Source organism: Falco naumanni, chromosome 5 (genome assembly GCF_017639655.2).
Source record: "Falco naumanni isolate bFalNau1 chromosome 5, bFalNau1.pat, whole genome shotgun sequence".
Lineage (NCBI taxonomy): Eukaryota > Metazoa > Chordata > Aves > Falconiformes > Falconidae > Falco > Falco naumanni.
Window position 1 is genome coordinate 7,910,111 of NC_054058.1, and position 19,166 is coordinate 7,929,276.

At 39.6% G+C, this 19,166-nt stretch overlaps 1 protein-coding gene across 2 annotated transcripts in view; it reads right to left on the reverse strand.

Annotated features, from left to right (window-relative positions):
• Positions 1–19,166, reverse strand: part of CRACR2A (calcium release activated channel regulator 2A) — a 60,631-nt gene that overhangs the window by 16,261 nt on the left and 25,204 nt on the right. For both annotated transcript variants that reach the window (XM_040596474.1, XM_040596473.1), the window contains exons 6-12: positions 15,093–15,183; positions 12,191–12,286; positions 6,871–7,058; positions 4,818–4,889; positions 3,384–3,429; positions 2,469–2,560; positions 768–1,092 (exon numbers count right to left, since the gene is read on the reverse strand). In XM_040596474.1, the coding sequence (XP_040452408.1) occupies positions 768–1,092; positions 2,469–2,560; positions 3,384–3,429; positions 4,818–4,889; positions 6,871–7,058; positions 12,191–12,286; positions 15,093–15,183 (910 nt within the window). The remainder of the gene's footprint in view (positions 1–767; positions 1,093–2,468; positions 2,561–3,383; positions 3,430–4,817; positions 4,890–6,870; positions 7,059–12,190; positions 12,287–15,092; positions 15,184–19,166) is intronic.

Genomic DNA, 19,166 nt, shown 5'->3' on the forward strand with positions numbered 1-19,166 from the left:
TGCTTAACGTCACTTTTCCTAAAGTCTTTCAGACCTAAGTCTACGTACATACTCCATTCAGGGTGAATTTCTCTTCTTGCACCTTCAACATCTATCTGCAGTGTATTTCTGTCTCCCTCTTCATGCAATGGCTGAATTTGTCATGCTTTAACTTAATACCAGAAAACTAAATCATTTTAAATTCTAAGAATAATGCATCACCTTTCAACACTATTTCATGTTTTCCAAGGTCCTTTAGAATAGAATAGTTTCAGTTGGGAGGGACCTACAAGGATCATCTAGTCCAACTGCCCGACCACTTCAGGGCTCATCAAAAGCTAAAGCGTATTAAGGGCATTGTCCAAATGCCTCTGAAACACCGACAGGCGTGGGACATCGACCACCTCTCTGAAGCCTGTTCCAGTGTCTGACCACCCTCGCAGTAAATAATTGTTTCCTAATATCAAGTCTGACCCTCTCCAACACAGCTTTGAACCATTCTCATGTGTCCTATCACTGGATCCCAGGGAGAAGAGATCATCACCTCCCTCTCTACTTCCCCTCCCCTAGGAGCTGTAGAGAGCAAGGAGGTCATGCCTCAGCCTCCTTTTCCCCAAACTAGACCAATCCAAAGTCCTCAGCTGCTCCTTACAGGACATGACCTCCAGCCCTTTCGCCAGTTTTGTTGCCCTCCTCTGGATGTAGTCAAGGACCTGCACATCCTTCTTAAATTGTGTGGCCCAGAACCTCACAAAATACTCAAGGTGAGGTCCCCTTATCCCCCTTACATTTGACAGCGTTTCCTTCCCTACAGGCTGCTCTCTAGAAGATGACAGTGAGTGTTCCATTGAATGTTCTGCATTTTTCTTATCCATTTCCATCTCAGAAGTATTCTCATCTTCTCCAGTCCATCTGTTCAGCTGGTTATCAACCAGCCTGTCAAGAAGCTGGGGCAGATGATCTTCCTCAATTGATATTATTCTTTGGAGATGCAATGCTTTAGACATTTCTCCAGTGGCTCCAGCATCAGGCTCCACAGAGAGAATTCTATTCAGTCCAGCAGAATTCCTTCTCTTTGAGTTATTGAAAACATCATCATCTTCAAATGAATGGCTAGACAGAGAAAAAAGTGCATCACAAATATATATAGGACCTACATTCCTATTGATTTATTCTAGTGTAATTGAATTTAATCTCCCATGTTTGTTACTACTCACAGAAGACATAGTAGATTCAGTCTAATGTCTACTGGAAAGTCAGCTCGTCATACAATCTGTGTATATATAGCGTGCTCGATAATTACAAGTATCATGGGGAAAGCTAGTAACTTTTGGGGAAAATCTGAACCAGAATGCAAAACGTAAGATTATCCTCATTTATAACCTTGTGGAACAGGTGAAGTAAATTTCTCTCCTCCCCTTCCTCCCCTATTCTGGAAGGACAAAATACCCCCCACCCCCACCTCTTTCTATGTATAACTTAATTCTCTCTTTAGCAGGTAGGAAGGAGATGGGTTTGTTTAATACGGATGATAAAAAGGCTAAGCGGGGATTCAACAGAAGGGGGGGAGTAGATAAAATAGATCCATAGTCTTCTCAGGTGGGCACAACGACTACATATGAAAATTGCACTAAAAGAAATGCTGACATGATACATGGAACTAACCTTCTTCATAAGACTGGTGCAGCAAGGGAAGAGGTGCCTGAAGAGGCTACAGGACCTCCATCCAGATATTCAAAATCCTCAACTGAACAAGGCCCTCAGCAACCTTATCTAGTTCTGGAGTTACCCCTGTTGGAGATTGGACTAGAGACCAATGTCCTTCCCACCTAAATTTTCTTGTGATTTTTGTGCCATAATTGCTTTTGACAATTATGCTCCACTTCTCAGTACTGAACTTACTTAACTCTCTGAAATCTTTCCCTCCTTGCAGTTCATGGCCCTATGCCTGCAAGGACGTTGTCTCAGCTGCTATTTCAAAGTGAAATACTAGTCTTTCCAGCTCCTCTTGTCTCAAGGGAAAAATGCTAATGTTTCACCAAGATCACCATCTTGTTCCTGTTGATTTCAGGTGTACAGCTGTGCAGTTGAGAATTAAATCCTCCATGTTTTTACTGTTTCTACAGCCCATACTTAACAACAGGTCTGCTGTCCTCTACAATGAGAGGGGAGCATGTATACTCTTTCAGAGCATTACCAAGGTCATTGTACCACATCAACACAGGGTAATGGGTAAACCTCTGTGCCTCCTAACATACACTCATCCACAACGGGGAAGTCTCTGGCTTTTGCAGACAGTACACTTGTTTTACATGAAAAATTGTCCCTTTATTTCCAAATCTCTTACAGAGTACAGTAATCTTATAGTGACACACTTCAGAAATACATGCTTTGTAAAGTCCAAAGGTATCAGAAAGAAAACATTCCACATAATCTTTTTATAAGCCTCATTGTACTCAAACAGGGAACACATGAAAAAAAGTTCTTACCTGTTAGGCAGCACCTTGCCCTCTATGTATTTCCCAATGACAGAGCCTGATCTTTGCTTCCAGCTGGCTTTCGGAACACTTGTTCTGCATTTCTGCATAAATACATAGTACTTCTTACTAATTTACACTTGTTGTTCACTATGGTTAACTGCCTTCATGCCTAATGCTTAAATAATACAATGAATATGAAAGAAAAAACTGCAGAAGAAGTCGTAGAGGCATAAATGCTTCAAAATCCTGATTTATAAACAATCAGAACATGGAAACACCAGGTCCTGCAAGAATTCAGCTGCTTTGTAAACTAAGTAGATCACAATAGAACAACATAATGTTATGAAAAGAAGTCAATAGATATATTTTTCACATTAGCAGCTTCTTGTAGGACAAAGAACACAAACCAATGTACGTAAGTGCTTTAGTCTCCTTAAGCCAGGGTACTTGTGGAACTCCTTAGGTGCCCATTCTCTGCTGCTGGATAAAAAATTTCATGTGATCTGCTCTTAGCCAGTACCGCTAAGTATTCCAGCACTGATTCAGGTACTCAGATATTGTACTACTGCATAAACGTTTCAGGATATTAGCTACACCTGTCTGAATAGATCGACATGATTTAGTTGCTCAAATTTTAGGTTATTTGATCCTCTTATGATCGCATCTTTAGCTTCTTATAAAAATAAATTCATCTCCCTCAAGATAGCTCCAGCTTTATAATTATAAAAATGTAGCTCTTAAAACCATTCAGCAAATTTAAAAATCTTATTCTCAAGTGAGAAAAAAGACAATATAAATTAAGAATGGGGCAAGATTTAAGTAGCACAAGAGTCTGTCCTCTGCACAGCCTTCTGACCCCCTTGTTTTGAGGCTGTTCTGATAGGTGTTTGCTCAACACTGGGTTTGAGAAGAATAGTTGTTTACCTGTAAAAATATGTCACGTTCATCTTTCAGATGTTTGTTCCTCTCCCTGCAAAGACAACACAAATAGAAGAAACACTGAGGCCAAGTACTTGGAACTCAGCACTAACAAACTGGACAGCTGCCATGCAAAAGGCAAGACACACACACTTTAATTTGGCTTATCTCCACCCTTCATCATGCTTATTTATATTCTCACCACAGCCAGTTCCCTGTCTGGGCCACTGAATCTCCAGTAGGGCTATGCTAACTGAAGCCAGCTGGCGTACGGCCCTCATTCTGTACTTTATCAAAACAAATGCCCTAACACACAGATATCCGTTCTGGTCAATATGCCTTCACTCACTCTAAATTAGAACGCTTAAAACTTTTCACAGTAAAGATGATGTCATAATGTGGAGGGGCTGCGAGGAACACCACGTCTATTCATCTGGTGACAGCTGTAAAGGCCAGTTATGTCCATCACCACAGTTGCGGCTGCCACGGAAAAGCCTCCCTACAAAAACATCCATATTCCATTTATTATGCAAAAAAGATGAAAATGTCAGGAAACGGAGATCCCAGGCAATCGGCCAGCTCTGATCAGATCTGACAACACACCTGCTTAGTACATCATTCATTGTCTCCTTCTATCGCTGGCCTGGCCGCAAAAGAGTCTGAGCAGCCATTACAGCCACGGCGAACAGAAACAGCCTCTGCTGTCAGATGTTTCTGTCTACGGCCCCATTACCAGCAGCAGGCAAGAGCACACCACGTGGAGTGGCCTACGGGAAACACACTGCAGAGTAAGACCCTTTCCTCAAGCATGGTAACTTTTTAGGTAGCTTTACAATGGGGCCTCACGAAGGAAATGCAGTGAATGAAGGCCTATAGGCAAGTACAATCTATAGCCCGCACAAACTTACCACTGAGCAAACAAGGGGTTACAACTGTCCGAACACAAGTCCAAAATTTGAAGACTACCAATATAGAAATGGTACAGAGAAAGTCAGCTAACTACGTTTTGATATAATTTTACAAATAAACATTTTGGGGAAAGAATCTTTATTCTGGCTGTACTCCCATCACTGCAGAAAGAACAGAGCCTTTTAGTAAGAGCCTTCAAGTCTCCTCTGGCCAGGCTTCTACCACAGAACCAGCTTGGATCAGTTCACCATTGTTCTGTTCTTGACTTTTGGAACAGAGATTGTCCTACAATACTGAATTGCCAAAACAAGACAAAACTTTCATGTGGACTGCCTTCTACTGTATGTAAGAACAGGCTGTGGCCAGCATAGGGCAGCCCCAGCTGCTCCTCTCTGGCACAGAGGCCACCCCTGCAGCCCCCCTGCCAGCACCTGGCCACCTACACCCAGCACACAGACCAACATGATTTCATCCTTTAATGTACCTCTTCAGAATAATGCAAGAAGTTCTTGAATATAAGGTCTGTGTTACCTTAAAAAATCCAGCTGCTTCAGAAGTCCTGATTTCTCTCTCTGTAAGGTTTCTGTCACCCGGTACACTTCCCTGTACGAAAAGAAATAAAATAGTTCTAACTAGGGTAACCACATTGCTAAAATGCTTCCCCCTAGGAGTATCCACATTTGAGACTCCAGCTTCTCCAAACCTGTAGACTTTATTCTGCATGAACGGTTACTCATTTTCAAAAAAATCATTCAGTTTAAGGCCCACAGTACCACAGCAGTTTGAGTTAGCAGAGGAAGGAGTAGAGGTTCTTAAAAAAAAATATTGCTTTATAATTTCTTCATCCAGAGAGCTTAATATATACTGATACTGCCACTTGCATCATTCAGAGAAGACATACTGCTGAAAATCTTCTCACTCATGGCCACTAAAGACCATGTAACATTTTATCCAAAATTAGTTTATCTTGCTGCTGGAACCACGTCAGGCTCATGCATCCACAATCCCTACAATTTCTTGTTAGTTCCTGACTTTAAACAGTTATGCAGCCTTAAACATTGGACACAGTGTCTCAGATTTTTACGCTAATTTACACCATTTACTCTGACTCTGTGTCTGGCCTTAGATGTTTTTTTGCCTTTCAGTGAAGCCTCAAGTTCTTCCTGTGCAGTCTGAACATCACACCTGCTTCAACAGCTCAGGTCTTACCAGACTGATACAGATGTTTAAAGCAACACTGCAGGTGCAGTTGAGTAGGGCTGAGCTCTAATTCCATAAAACACTATTGAATCCAAAGTGCTCTGTAAATGCAGTAGTATTATTCAGCAGTCTGACCACTGGGCAGATTTCCTCTGTAGCTTTAAAACCAGATCACTCCACAGTCTTTGCTCCGGATCTGAAAAGAGAGGCCTCAAAGAGGAAACAAACTACCTTGAGGAGGAATATTTCTGTCTACTTCCAAAACACACATTAAACATGCAAACCTAACAATAGCGTTCTAAACGCAGTGGCTGTTCAACAATCATTTATCAACAACAGTCATTATTTATACCCTCAAGAAAAATTAAATTAGTAGTAACTAAGTAGAGTTTGGCCAAAACTTAACAGGAAAAGAACATGACATTGATCTAATATTCTGCTCTATCCTGAAATATGCCAAATAGCCACAGCTCTGAGTTACGTACTTCATTGCTGAAATGTATAGAGTCTGGCAAGATATGCACCACGGTCTGGTATCCATGTGTTCTCCATTGGCAACAAGAAGGTTTTACAGATCCCCAAGCCTTTTCTTAAAACTATCTTCCTTTAAATGGACTTCAGTGAACATTTCTGCCAATTACAGCTTCAGAATAATGTAACTTTTGCCTTGTGTAAAAAGCTGGAGCAAGACAGGTAGATTGATCTGTTATTTAATGGGCCATTTCTATCCCTCAAAATAGAATTTTTAAATACTTCTTCCTGAAAAATACTTTTTAATTCGGAGGCAGAATCTGAAGTCCAAAACATTTGAACTGGAAACCCCAAAATGATGGTTCTGGATTGCCATTAGGCCTTGGGCGATTTGGAATTTAGCTCCAAAATCTACATTTTATCTTGCTGGCCAGGGACCTTGGTCAGAAATTATGTACCAGACTTGCTTTTGATGAAGAAAAGAAGCACATCCTAGCTGTCTCATAGCCAGAGTATATTCTGAGAAACAAGTTTCAGACAGACTTGGTTTTGAGGAGGATGAAGCATCATGTGCCACAACTGCAATTTCTGTAAGGAATCCCACTGGTATTTCCAAACTAAGACAATTTTTAACCGGTTAAATTGATTTTTAATTCCAAACACCCTCAACAAATGGGGGTACGAGAACAATGACATTTTGACAAAGTAGCAAAAAGATTCTGTAGAAGTCAGATATGCTACAGAAAACATGCTGAATTACTTGGGGGAAAATGACTAGAACTGCACTTGGCTTGGCTTTGCTGGTGGTTTCTGCTTAAGACACACTCTTAAATCACAGCACTGAATACCCTGAGAAGGAAGCTCACTGGCATGCTAAGCAAATGCACTAGAACCACTGCAGCTGGAGACTTACATTTCTTTCTCCTCATGTAGTCTTGATGCCTCCTCCTGAAGCACCTGTAACTGTTGTTGAGCCAGGCTTAATTCATGAGATGTTTTCTCCAGGTCTCTCAGCAGCTCCTGGTTAGTCAGCTTCAGCTTGGTGTTCTCTACTTTGGTTTCTTCTTTGCCACTGACAAGTTCTGTACATTGCTGCTCTAACTGCGATGGAAGAAAAGAGAACAGAAAATATAACTACCTGTGGTATCTCAGTTTTCAGGCTTTCAATTCAAGTCTTAGAAGTTAGTTGAATAGGGAAGCTATTTCTGTCAATGCTAACATGATAAAACACGTATGGTGCTCTTCCACTGCTCTGTGTACAGACGTAATTATGTTACACAAAACCAAAGCCATTCCACTCCATGACTGAATTTCACCCAGTTCAAAAATGCACCAGGACAAACCACAAGAGATGTTTACAGAGCAGATTAGCAGTACTTAGTTGATATTCACAACTGCTATTTTAGACTATTTCCCACAATGACAAGGCCTACACAGAGTGATTCAGAGTTCTGCCTAAAAACTGTTAAGATTTAAATCTGGTAGCTGATAAACCTTCCCATCCGCAGTAATATCAACAAGCAATAACCTTTCTGCCACCTCAGCTAAATCTGCCAAGAAGTGTGAATTAGAGCTTTTTTAACTCACTTTCATATTCACTCTCCAAAGTATATACAAGGGAAAGTTACACCTTCCCTGTTAAACAGATAATAGCAGATGACAGTGGTTTCTGGTATGTAAAGAAGTTCCACCTGCTTCTCCCTGGCTAACTGAACAAACTAAGATGATATAGCAAAAGCAGACTAAAATTAGTCCACTTCATATTAGGGAAGGCACTGCTGACCTAAAGATATAAAGGGGGGGGGGGGTATTTTTAATTTTTTTTCAGTATGGTTTTTAAGGGATGCAAAATGTACTAGTGATACCAGTGCAATCTTCCAGATTTGAGACACAACAAAGGATTTTGTTAGAACTCTCAGTTTGCACATCCCAACAAGCAGAGCTTGTCCAAACCAAAACCTGCCCTTACCCTGCTTCACAACACTGCTGCTGTTCTAGTCCTGGTTTTGAATGCAGCCTTAAAGCCCAGGTTGAAAACAAAAGCAGAAAAGAACTTTCTAGCTAGGATTGTGAAAGGTCAGGAGCAAGAGTAGAGTGGGAACACTTATCTCAGCAGCAGCACCAGCTTAATGTATTTGCTGAACTCTAGCCTCAGCAGGCCGACAGTTCATATGGAACACTGACTAAGCTGGGCATCACATCACTGCTGAGCAATGTTGGTTTACACTGATAGATCAGATCCCGAGTATTGCTTCCATCCCTTGACCGAATGAATTTGTCTGTTCCAAGTAAAAGACCAGATGCTTCAGATACTAGAAGACAAGACTTTCCCACTCAGATGAGTGGGTTTGGGAGGAGCAAGAAGTGATCACACAAAGATGAACTTTCAAAAAGCTTAAAAGCAACAACTTGCAGGTAGAAATTTCACTTACCGAATACTATGGCCATCTGAAAACTTTACAGAGAGACTGGCCTGGAAATGTAACTGCATGAGTAGCCATCATCAGCTCCCAGAATCATAGATACTGATGTTAGAAATACTTGTTATAAATCCTGGTGCTTGCTCTTGTGAGAAAAACAACTGTGTTGAAAGTATGCTTAATAGAGATACTCAGTAATATCATCTAAACCCCAAGACACAACAAGAGGAGAAAGGGTTATTTCACAGCAATGCAGAGCTCCTCCTTTCACTGTACCTATATAATTCTTTAAGTGATGCAAAATACTACTTTTAAAGCATTCATTTAGTCAGTTCCCAATACAGTGGAATAACGCATAGGCGGATGCTCAGCTGGCACAGAATGGCACAGACTCTGTAGGCTCTAGCTGCCTGTCAGACCTGCAAATCTGCTCCCATGGTCATCAAATAGGTGAAAATTGATTAGGAATGGCTCATGGTCCAGTCACGTTTAAGAAAATCTAGGTAAGCAGAGAGAATTAACCAATTACCACAGGTCATGCAGAGACAGAGTAGCTGATGGCGTATGTTCTCTTCTGGGACAAGAATAGGAGGAAAAACTCACAAGTTTAAAATCAAGAACTGGAATTGTCCAGTTGCTGATGACACAGCTGTTACTGTCCCTCAAAGACACATACATTAAGCAGTCTTCATGCATTTCCTTGTTCTTAGCTCAGCATCCTTTCTGTATTTTTTCTCCTATTTATTTCAAGTGCGCATGAAAGATGAAACATTTATAGTGTTACAAGGCTGCAGACTATTTTGTTCTTTATGCCCTTCTGAACAACCCTATCAGTTGATGTGCATTTTCTGAGTGCTACTGATCCATGTTTTCATGGATCTCCCGTTCAGAATCCAAAGATTATGCTCTTCGGTGGCTGTCATCCGCACAGAACCCATCATTTTATGTGAGAAGCCCAGTAATTCTCTGGCATTTTAGCTGGTCCGCACCTACTTCCTTCACCTCATACAAGATTCTGTGGCCTAGATATTAAGGCCTGGACAACCTCTGTCTCAGCACCTCCTTCTGAGATATGCCATCACCCATCCCTTGAGGAACAATACTGAGACTACTTGTGCTTTATCTAAGCCATGAAGAGCAAGCTAACACTTCAAGATCACGGTAGCCCACAAAAAGGCCTATCCAAAGGAATTTTGGCCTACAGAAGGCCAGTCAACGTGGTATCAAATCGGTATTTCAGTCATGCCAGGCAGAAGACTCTCATAAGGGAGACTCCCTCTGGCTAAATCAGCCGAAGCAACACTGAACTCCTCTTCTCTGGAAGTTCCTTTCACATTTTTTTAATAATAATTTCCAATACAGGAATAATAGAAACAGAGGGGGAAATAGGGAGAGAGGGGAGGGAGAGGGCAGAGGAAAGCAAAAAGAGAAAAAGACTTATAAATGAAGTTTGGAAAAAAGCATTTGTATTACTCCCAAGAGGTTCTCTCAAATAATCGAGCATGGAAGCTGTAATTAAACCAAGCTGACATCACCGTCTGCAAGAACACATGTAATTATCAACGTATATTTCCATGCAAGAGGAGGCGGCAAAAGTTTCAGTGAACTCTGGTTAAGGCAAACATTAGAGATGGAAGCTAACCTAGCACACATTGATATCGAGGTGAATGAAGAGTAATACCTGAAAATGAGTGGGGTTATAGTATTACAAAAACAGATATGAGGAAAGATAAGAGTCAGTCTCAGAGATAGTCATTAGGAAGTAGAAAAATATACATACAAAACACTCTCTCTAACTACAATGAGTTAAGCATTCAAATAAACAGGCTAGGCTGCTATACCAGAAAAAAAAAACACAACACTGCATATAAGATTGACAGTGGGTACCAATCAGTTGGTTGAATGACAAGTTTCAAATATCATCAATTATCTGAATAAAATCATCACAGTCATCATGTTATCAGAAGTAGTGAATTCCATTTGTCCAATACAGTTTCCTTTCCATAAAAATAAAATGGGATAGTTCAATTTTTACGGTAGGAAGAAAAGAAAATCCTGTCCTTTAAAAGCACCCTTTTTGAGTCTCACGCAAATTTGTAAGGGACAGAGGAAATGATAAATAACAGAAGTTACAAATAAAATAGAAAACACAGTAAAACTATTAATAACACAATGAATAGAAAAGTAAAACATAAAATTAGATTTAAAAATTATACTAATAAAAATAGCACAGACATTGTTTTATGTTTTCCAAGATAGGCAATAGTAGACAATAGGCAATGGAAACAATAATCGTAAGATAAAACTTCCTGATACTGCTGCCTGTATTACTTGATCACAGCAGGCTTAAAATTGAGTCTAAGCCTTTGAATAGCTTCTAGTTTTTATACCAAATTTATTTTGGAAAACTACTGGAAAAAAAGAGTTTTACAGAACTACTGGGTGATAACTAAATTTTAAACTTAGATTTAAAGCAAAAAAAAAAGGAAAATATTAAAATATAATAATTATGAAATTAGAGTAAGTGATTTCTTATATTTTTGCAGCTAGGTTCAGACTAAAAATGCCTGATTTGTGTGTCCCTATATATATCTTCAATATCTTTTATTATTATTTATTATTAAGATATATTTCACTATAGTGCTGCAATGTGGTAGACAGCCTGCATAAACCCACATCTGTTCTGATTCACAGTGGTACCAACCAAAGGTAATTAACATCAGGCAGTTGATTTCAATTCTGTAATGGCCTTTTAGTTCAGTTCTATATCCTCATCAGCTAAACCTGCATCATTATAGTCAGGTAGAGGTTTGCCTCCCATCTTACTCCAGTACAATACTACAATTCCCATCAGCTTCAGCAGCACCCCAATTCACTCCTCTGAAGACGATCTAAAAACTACACACAACTAGGAAACTGCCCACAAACTTCCTTTTCCTCTTTCCTCCCCTTCTTACTTCTCTCCTACTTCTCAGGACTGACCCTTGCAAGCCACTGCCAGGATAAACAATTTTACATGTATTTTATAGTCACATTCTACAGAGGAAGTTGGTTCGCAGCACTCCATTTCAGCCCTTTAATTCCAGCACTACGCCTTTGCCTATCACTAGCCTTTCATGCACTGACCTTTTTTTACAGCAAGTTCACACATGCAGAAATACTCTGCTTCTTCAAGCAGGCCATGCATTTTAAGTAAAACACATCAGGCTTTAATATGGGAACTTGACAAGCTGTTACCATGCAAGAGAACCACGCACTGCTATAAAACTGTTATCACAGAGATGTATGAGGACCAGGCTGGTCAGGAGGGAGCATTTCCAGTTCTAGTGCTGAACGATAGTGAAAAACAAGTAAATGAGTAGCTGATACAAGCTTTGAGCAAAGGTGTACACTATAAGACCTAAACAATTGTTCTCTGCTCTTGGGCAGTCCAGGCATTAAGGCAGTTCCTAGCGCATTGAAGAAAATGGAATTCTGCTATGTTTTCATAAAGTTAACCTAATACCTGGGGAAAATACTTGGAACTTTTTTTATATATTTTATCATATAAAAGGAAAACTCCTTTAGAAACATACGGTAACATTTTTCCTATGCACATGCATAGTCTAGCAGTGTCTAGCAGTCCAGCACAACCCCACTTCTAAATGCATGCAGGTATCCACACTCATGACAAAAGCAACAAGAGGGTCACAGTTTGGCAGAACCACATCACACCAAGTTGCATTTTTCAGACCTAGACGAGTACCTGAAAAAAATTTCATGAAAAAATAAAAATTATGTAATTTTTTAACTCTGAATGGTATTGATTAATACCTTTTTCTGTTTTTGAACCAATTGTTCCAGTTCTTGTTCTTTTGACAGGAGCTTGCACTCCAGCTCTTGACTGTAGGACTGAAATCTCTCTGTGTCCTGCAAAATTCAAAGAGGAAATGCATTAACAGAACAGCACAATTGCATCAGCAGGAGGAAACATAAGGAACCAGGCATGAAAATAATTGGCAAGCTTTTCACAGTGAATATAACAAGCTACTGACAGAACTCAATTTTGCGATGGTATCACTCATGAATCCAGACTCTGAGCTTCTGTACATTGGTGTAGTCCAGCAACTTCAATGACTGCGGTTGCTCCAGGATGTGCTGACTGCACATGAATAGGCAATCAAATCCACAAAATAGAGGCAGAAGTTTTCGATCTTAGGCACGAGCTTTAGGAGCGTAGCCAACCTAAATCAATGAAGCTAGAATGCATCCTCCCATTTCCAGCTTCATCCTCTTATACACTAGCATTCATGCTCATCTGTTACAGCAGTGAGCTGTTTCAGAGAGCTAAACAAGCAGGGAAAAAAAAAACCCCACCAGAAAAAAATGAATAGCTGTCACATTTGGTTTCCCGAACCAGCCAACTGATGACAATGCACTGATTGAAACAACCCAGACAAATTTAAGCTATTATGGAGTCACACCATAACTCGCATACAATACACCAGGATTGACACAGGAGATACGGGGTATTGACACACAGCACAGCAAGTCAGGTTGAAGCAAAAGAAACAATACCCGCCCCCTTTAAAATCCATCACTACCAACAATTTGTCACAGATGTTCCACCACTATAAGCAAGTGGTCTGGGCTTCAGGCTCCACCTATCCCTTAGCAATTATAACAGCCTCTCCACTATCTAAGTATCCTGCAAGCACTGGGAACTCCCAGTCCTATTTGGAACTAATCCTTCAGACACTCCTCAGCTGACACAAATTGTCAAGACCTCCCCTGAACAAAACTGGGTTCCAGAAGTTCACGTCAGCTGAGAATCCGTCCTGTTCCTTTACAACAGGCTTTTATTCTCCAAGGTCCCCAGGAAAATGCCTCTAAACAAAAATAAAAATTCCCTCAAGACAACAGTGGTGCCTACATGTTTTCTTCTTTAGCAGTACATGTAATGGGGTAATCAAATGCACGTTAACTGGCTTCTTACATGGAAGACTATATATGCAAGTAAAAAAGACAGACTAACTGCCCCTTTTGTATAACCTTCAGTCAGCAGGGTATTAAGTATTGTAAATTGCTACAATTTGTACTTATTTGCATCTTACCAATTTTTTAAAATGTATTCTTCAAGAGCTGCTCTTCATTCAAGCCATAATAATTACCCTTTTATATGGCATCAATGCATCTCTCCAGGCTATAAAGTCTTTGTGAGACTTTGCATTAGAGAAACAATTTAACAGTCAGATCTCCCCAAATCCCAAATCAGTCATGCCAAGAAACAATACTTCTTGAGTGTCTGACAACCATTAGTGTGAATGCTGACTAAACTGTAAATAGCTTCAGTGGGAAGCTTCAATGAAAAAGCTTAAAAGAAATGGCTTTACTGCAAATATACAGCTAATTAGGAGATCCAACAATCATTGCTTATGGAAAAGTCTCTGTTGTTTCAGGATTTTCAATGCAACTTCAGTTGTGGGCTATTAAGAGCATATAAACCATTTCTTTCACAACAACTGCTGTCAGGCAAAGTTACAAATACTTTTTATCCTTGAGCTGATGTATGAACTTTTTATAAAGGGCTTATCTCATCCACCACTAAAAACTGCTCCCAGCTTGGAATGGAAAAACTTGAAATTTATGAGTCAGGTTCACTACCCTGTGAGGCGAGTGAAAAGACTGATTCCTTAGCTGATAAAGGCTCTTTTTGCTTTAACACACTTTATGTCAGGAAACAAAAAGTACCTTATATGTTTGGGTCACAAAAGGATTTTTTAGATATCCTGATTGAGATGGAGACAGTAACTGATGGATAGCCACTAGTTTTGGCAACATTTTGAGTACTGTGTGTTGTTTGGAACCATACACTGGTTTCGCTTATATAACTGCTTTCAAGACAACAAAAAGGCATGAGCCAATAGCTCATGACTGGTTGTCCCAGGCCACCCAGAGAAGCTATGGAACCTCCACCATTTGCAAACACAAAACTCAACTGTACAAGTCCCTGGAGCAACCTGATCTAGTTTAAAAGTTAGGAGCAACATAGCTGCCTTCCAACCCAAATGATTCTAAGATGACACCTTCCTAGACCATACTGGGAATTCTTGTCATCTTCCTTGTTTTAGGAGAGAAAAAGAGGACAGAAAAATCCAAAGAACAGACTATGAAAGCGGTGAGGAGATTTAAAGGACACTTTGTAAGAAAAGGAAAATCATTGTCAGTTGCCTTGGAAGCACCATGGCAGTGACAAAAGAAACTGACCTATGTTTATTTTGCAAACAGCTGCAGTGGTTTCAGAAACGACCATCACTTGATTTATCTCTTGTTGCTCTTCTGTGATAACTTCCCCCTCCCCAAAAGCAGAGACTGCAGAACTCAACAGGATTAGCAATGTTCTGAACAACCTCCAAGACCATTTTTTCCTAATTGTGACCAGAAGTTCGACCTATAGCAGCATCGATAATACAATGAGGCTGTAGTTCTACTGCATGCCAACCACTGAGCAGAGGGCATCAGTGCTCCTCTCATCCCCCAGGTCACTTTGAAGTTCATCACTGCAAGGTGAAGCTGCAGAATGTGGATCAGTACAAAAGGAGCAGGGACATAAACTATGTGTTTTCTTATTCTGTTGTGAAACACATTTTGTGGGCCTTCACTTCACACCCAGAGTGAGTATAAAACCACTGGAACTGGGAGCAGAATCCATGCCCACAATAACAGACACACTCACTTTCAAGAGAAACTGCTCTTTCTCCTTTTTGATTTGCTGTTCCATTTCCTCATAGAGATGCTGAATTTCTTCATCATAAGCAGCGATCTTCCTAATAAGAGATAAAAGTATACTGAGTGGGTCTTTGTAGCATTACTGCAAATCATGGCTCACATTATGAACTAAGTGCCACATTCCTGCCTTAACAGAAGACTCCAGAGAATGTTCTAGGATTAAGAAAATAGTAATTTTTGTGCGGGAAAGGTCACAGATTCATTTTTTATTTATTTCTCATGGAAGTAAAGCTTCAACAGCTCAGAGGCTAATAAAGCTACACATCTAAAGCAGCTGTTCATTATGCAACTTTAACAACTACTAAATCTTAGGTGTAAGGAACAGAGAGCTTCCTAGTGACAATACCAGTAATACCAGAGTGTAAGTTTGCCAGTTAAAAGTATTTTCACTGCAACTTCATTTTTTTTTTTTTTTTACTGTGGAACTGCATTGTTTACCATTCCATAGCATTAAATGAGGTACTTCTATCATGTCGAAGACATTTTAGCTAGAACAGACTCCTTGAAAACCCTTCCTGAAAGCTGCCTTACTGCCTCTCTAACAGCTTTGCTGAAACAAATTTGAAAAGCCCAGCTGAGGAACAGAAATAAATACGCTGCGTACAAGTGTATCTGTAGGAAAAAAGAAGGACCTAAAAAGCTCCCTTTTTCCAACAGAACATTGCAATTAATAGCACTGTGGTTCGATACATGAAGGATTACATTTAGATGCTTTAGTTTGGGCAGAAAAAACTGTTGAAAGGGAACAAGACATCATTTGTTCTGCTACTATTCTATTCTCATTAATCCAGAAACTAAAAAGCAAAACTTACCTTTGCATCAAACTCAGGGGACATCCTAGAAAGATTTTTAATAAAAATTAACAGGGCTTTTATATAACACTACTGCGTATCCCCCCACATTCATCTTTCTAGAGCTGCTCCTTGAACAATCTGCAGAATGCATGTTACAAATAAAGTACATAATCTCCTACAGCATTCACATCAGTAAGAGCAAGACAAGGAACATACAGTAGGAAAAAAGCTGTTAATTTTGTAATCTGAGTATCTTTTTTTTACCTAATTCTCTACAGATTCTACGTTTCCATTTATTAAAGGCCTGATTCTCTCTTAGTTAAAGTCAAGCAAATTGGAAAGAAATTTCAAAAAATTTACCTAAGCTACAGAGAGTGAGAAAGAACAGAAACAAGAGTTTCTTTCCCCCTTTCAAACACCAGAAGACTTGACATCGCCATCTTGCATTTTCAGTCACAGGTAAAAAAATAAGGGGAGGAAAGCATTTTCTCAGGACTTAAAGCAGTAATAAACAAATACCAAGCTACACCAATTTGAGGAAATCGATCGCTGTCGTTTAGATTTTTGTGAATCTAGGCCCAGACAAGGGCCACTTCATGTAACTGCAATGCTTCAAATAGAGAGTGCCAGAAAATCCAGAAGCCCTTTTTGCTACACTACTGCTCCCATTGTAAAGTCAGGTCACGTTCTGATCTAAAATTTTATTTTCTTAAAACTAAAAAAATGCTTCATAAGAAATTAGCACTCATCAATGGAACAAAATTACACAAATTTATAAAGATTTGACAATTATTTAGATAGGTATGGCAGAGACTGTAATATTGTATTTTAAAATACTGTATTCATACAATATAATATCATTTTGATTGGGGCTAGACTGACTGTGTACTGAAAAACTCTGTAACTTCGCACAGGCAGAACACCTTGCACAGTAGTCAGCATTTCTATGGGACTCGTATTTTCTTTGCTTCTGTGTGACATGGAAAATAACTTCAGTCCCGCACTATTAAGCTGCTGATTTAGGTATTTCTTTCCTCTTATGTGAGGCAAAGGATACAGCAGCACCATCAAGACCACATCCAGGAGGTACCTCTGGATGTAGAAATCTTTTTTGTTTGCCTGGCACATAAGCACGTGACGTTTTTGAATATTCCCCAAGCATTTCATTCATGGCTTACCATCGTAATTCTGATTGAATTAAGCAGAGGTAAAGTAATATCCTGTTAAAATCAAAAGTGTAACACGTAAGTAACATAACTAACAATCAGCAGAAAAAATAACCCAAGACATTAGATGGCAAGTATTCCCCACATGCAGTCAGGGGAAAATAATTAAAGACATAAGGGCATATCATTGTTATGTGAAAAATGAAAAATGTTATAATTAAAATCTCTGTTCCCTGGGATCATACCATCCAGTTTTACTCAACACATAATTGTATAATTTCAGCAATATTTGATAACATGATCTTTCTCTTTCCAGTAATGCTGTTGGAACAAGCACATGGAGAAGAAAGGGAGACAGTGCTGTTGTTGAGCACATTAACCAAAACGGAATGTAACGTGTGAGTTCACCAAGTTCAGATCATGAGTTCAGGATCAGCACACTCACAAGGCTTTAATTTCTGCCTGCAATGTGAATTGTTTGGGTTTCACAATTGCTGTTCATGCAGTTTGTTGTAATGGTTCTTCCTTCCCCCTAAAAAAATACAGTGACTTGCACACTTTGTGCACTGATGTCCTGAGATGTTGATTCTCCTTCCACCAAAGGTGGGCTCCGACACTGTCCCATGCTAAGCCAAATGAGAAGTCAGTTCATCCTTCCCTTCCTGTTTACTCTTGTTTATCTCCTCTGTTTAGAACTCTGTTGTTTGAAACACAGGCCACCTTTTTTACTAGGTTTGTCTTTCAAACGCAAAGCGCAGCAGCAGACAGAGCTAATGGCAGTTGCAGATTTTATCTGCTATTAGAAGAAAAAGGTCTCTTTCTCATCTGTTTTAAGCTTACTTCCTATTAGTCTTTATAAATACTTCTTGGTTCTACTGCTAGGGATTTGAAGAATAACAGCTCCTTGTTCAGCCTGGTCAGTGGTCTCATGGTTACTTGTAAAGGTCTATTGTATCTCACTCCAGCCTTTACCTCCTCACTCAAGAGACCCTTCCTTTTAAAAATAGCTCTCCCAGAACAGCCATTCCATTCCTTTAACTACCGAGTTGCCATTCTCTGTGCCTTTCTTCATTCCACTACATTCTTCTTGCGGTGCAGAGACCAGAACTTTATTCAGTACTCAAGACGTAAGCACAACATGATTCTATGTAGCTGCAAACCCATGTTTTGTCATGTTCTCAGTACCCTTCCTGATCACACATTGCATTTTACTGGGGGGGGGGGGGGGGGGGGGGTGGTGGTGCCATTGCACCCTGAACTGATGATTTCAGGAAGTTCTCTGCAATGACCACAAGGGCTTTCTCAGGAGTTTTAACTGCCCGTTCCAAGCCCAGGATCACATTAGCGTGACTTATATTATTGTATCTCCCTGACATTTACCTAAAATGAAGTTCATCTACTGCTTTTTTGCACTCAATATATCGGCCTATTTAAAAAACACCACTGCTAAATTTAAGAAACCATCTAATTTTAAATTAGCACTTAAAGTTAAATACTAATATACTCTGGCAAACAAAAGCTGTATTCACTGTATAGATGCCAAAAGCAAAATGGATTAATGTATAAAGCTACTAGTTCACACTTGCAGCGCAGAGCTTAGCTATTGCTGACAGCACCAGACCAGATATATATATACAGTATTTGGTTTGATACATTACTGTAGTAAAAGTCTCTCACTTTTGTTTAAATGAGAAGAAATAAAGAAGTAAATGAGTATTTTTAAAAGGAGAGGGTTTACATCTCATATTTTCATCTTGCCTTGAAATCTACAAGTACAGGCAACAGCCCATAATCAATTCCATTATGATGATAAACACCAGTGAGGAAAAGAACACTAGTTCTGGGACAAAAATGTAGCCATTTGCTTTGTTTTCCTTAAAGTGTATTCAGTTCTATGTAAAAATTCATCAGCAGTATTTTGGTGGTTGTTCTACTGAACCAAAATTACAGATCACCTAAAAGGAGAAACATGCCCACGATTATATTGGCACAGAGTATGTCTGATGCGCTGACAGACCTCTTCCATGAGCATATCAGAACAAATATTTGATATCTTGTTAG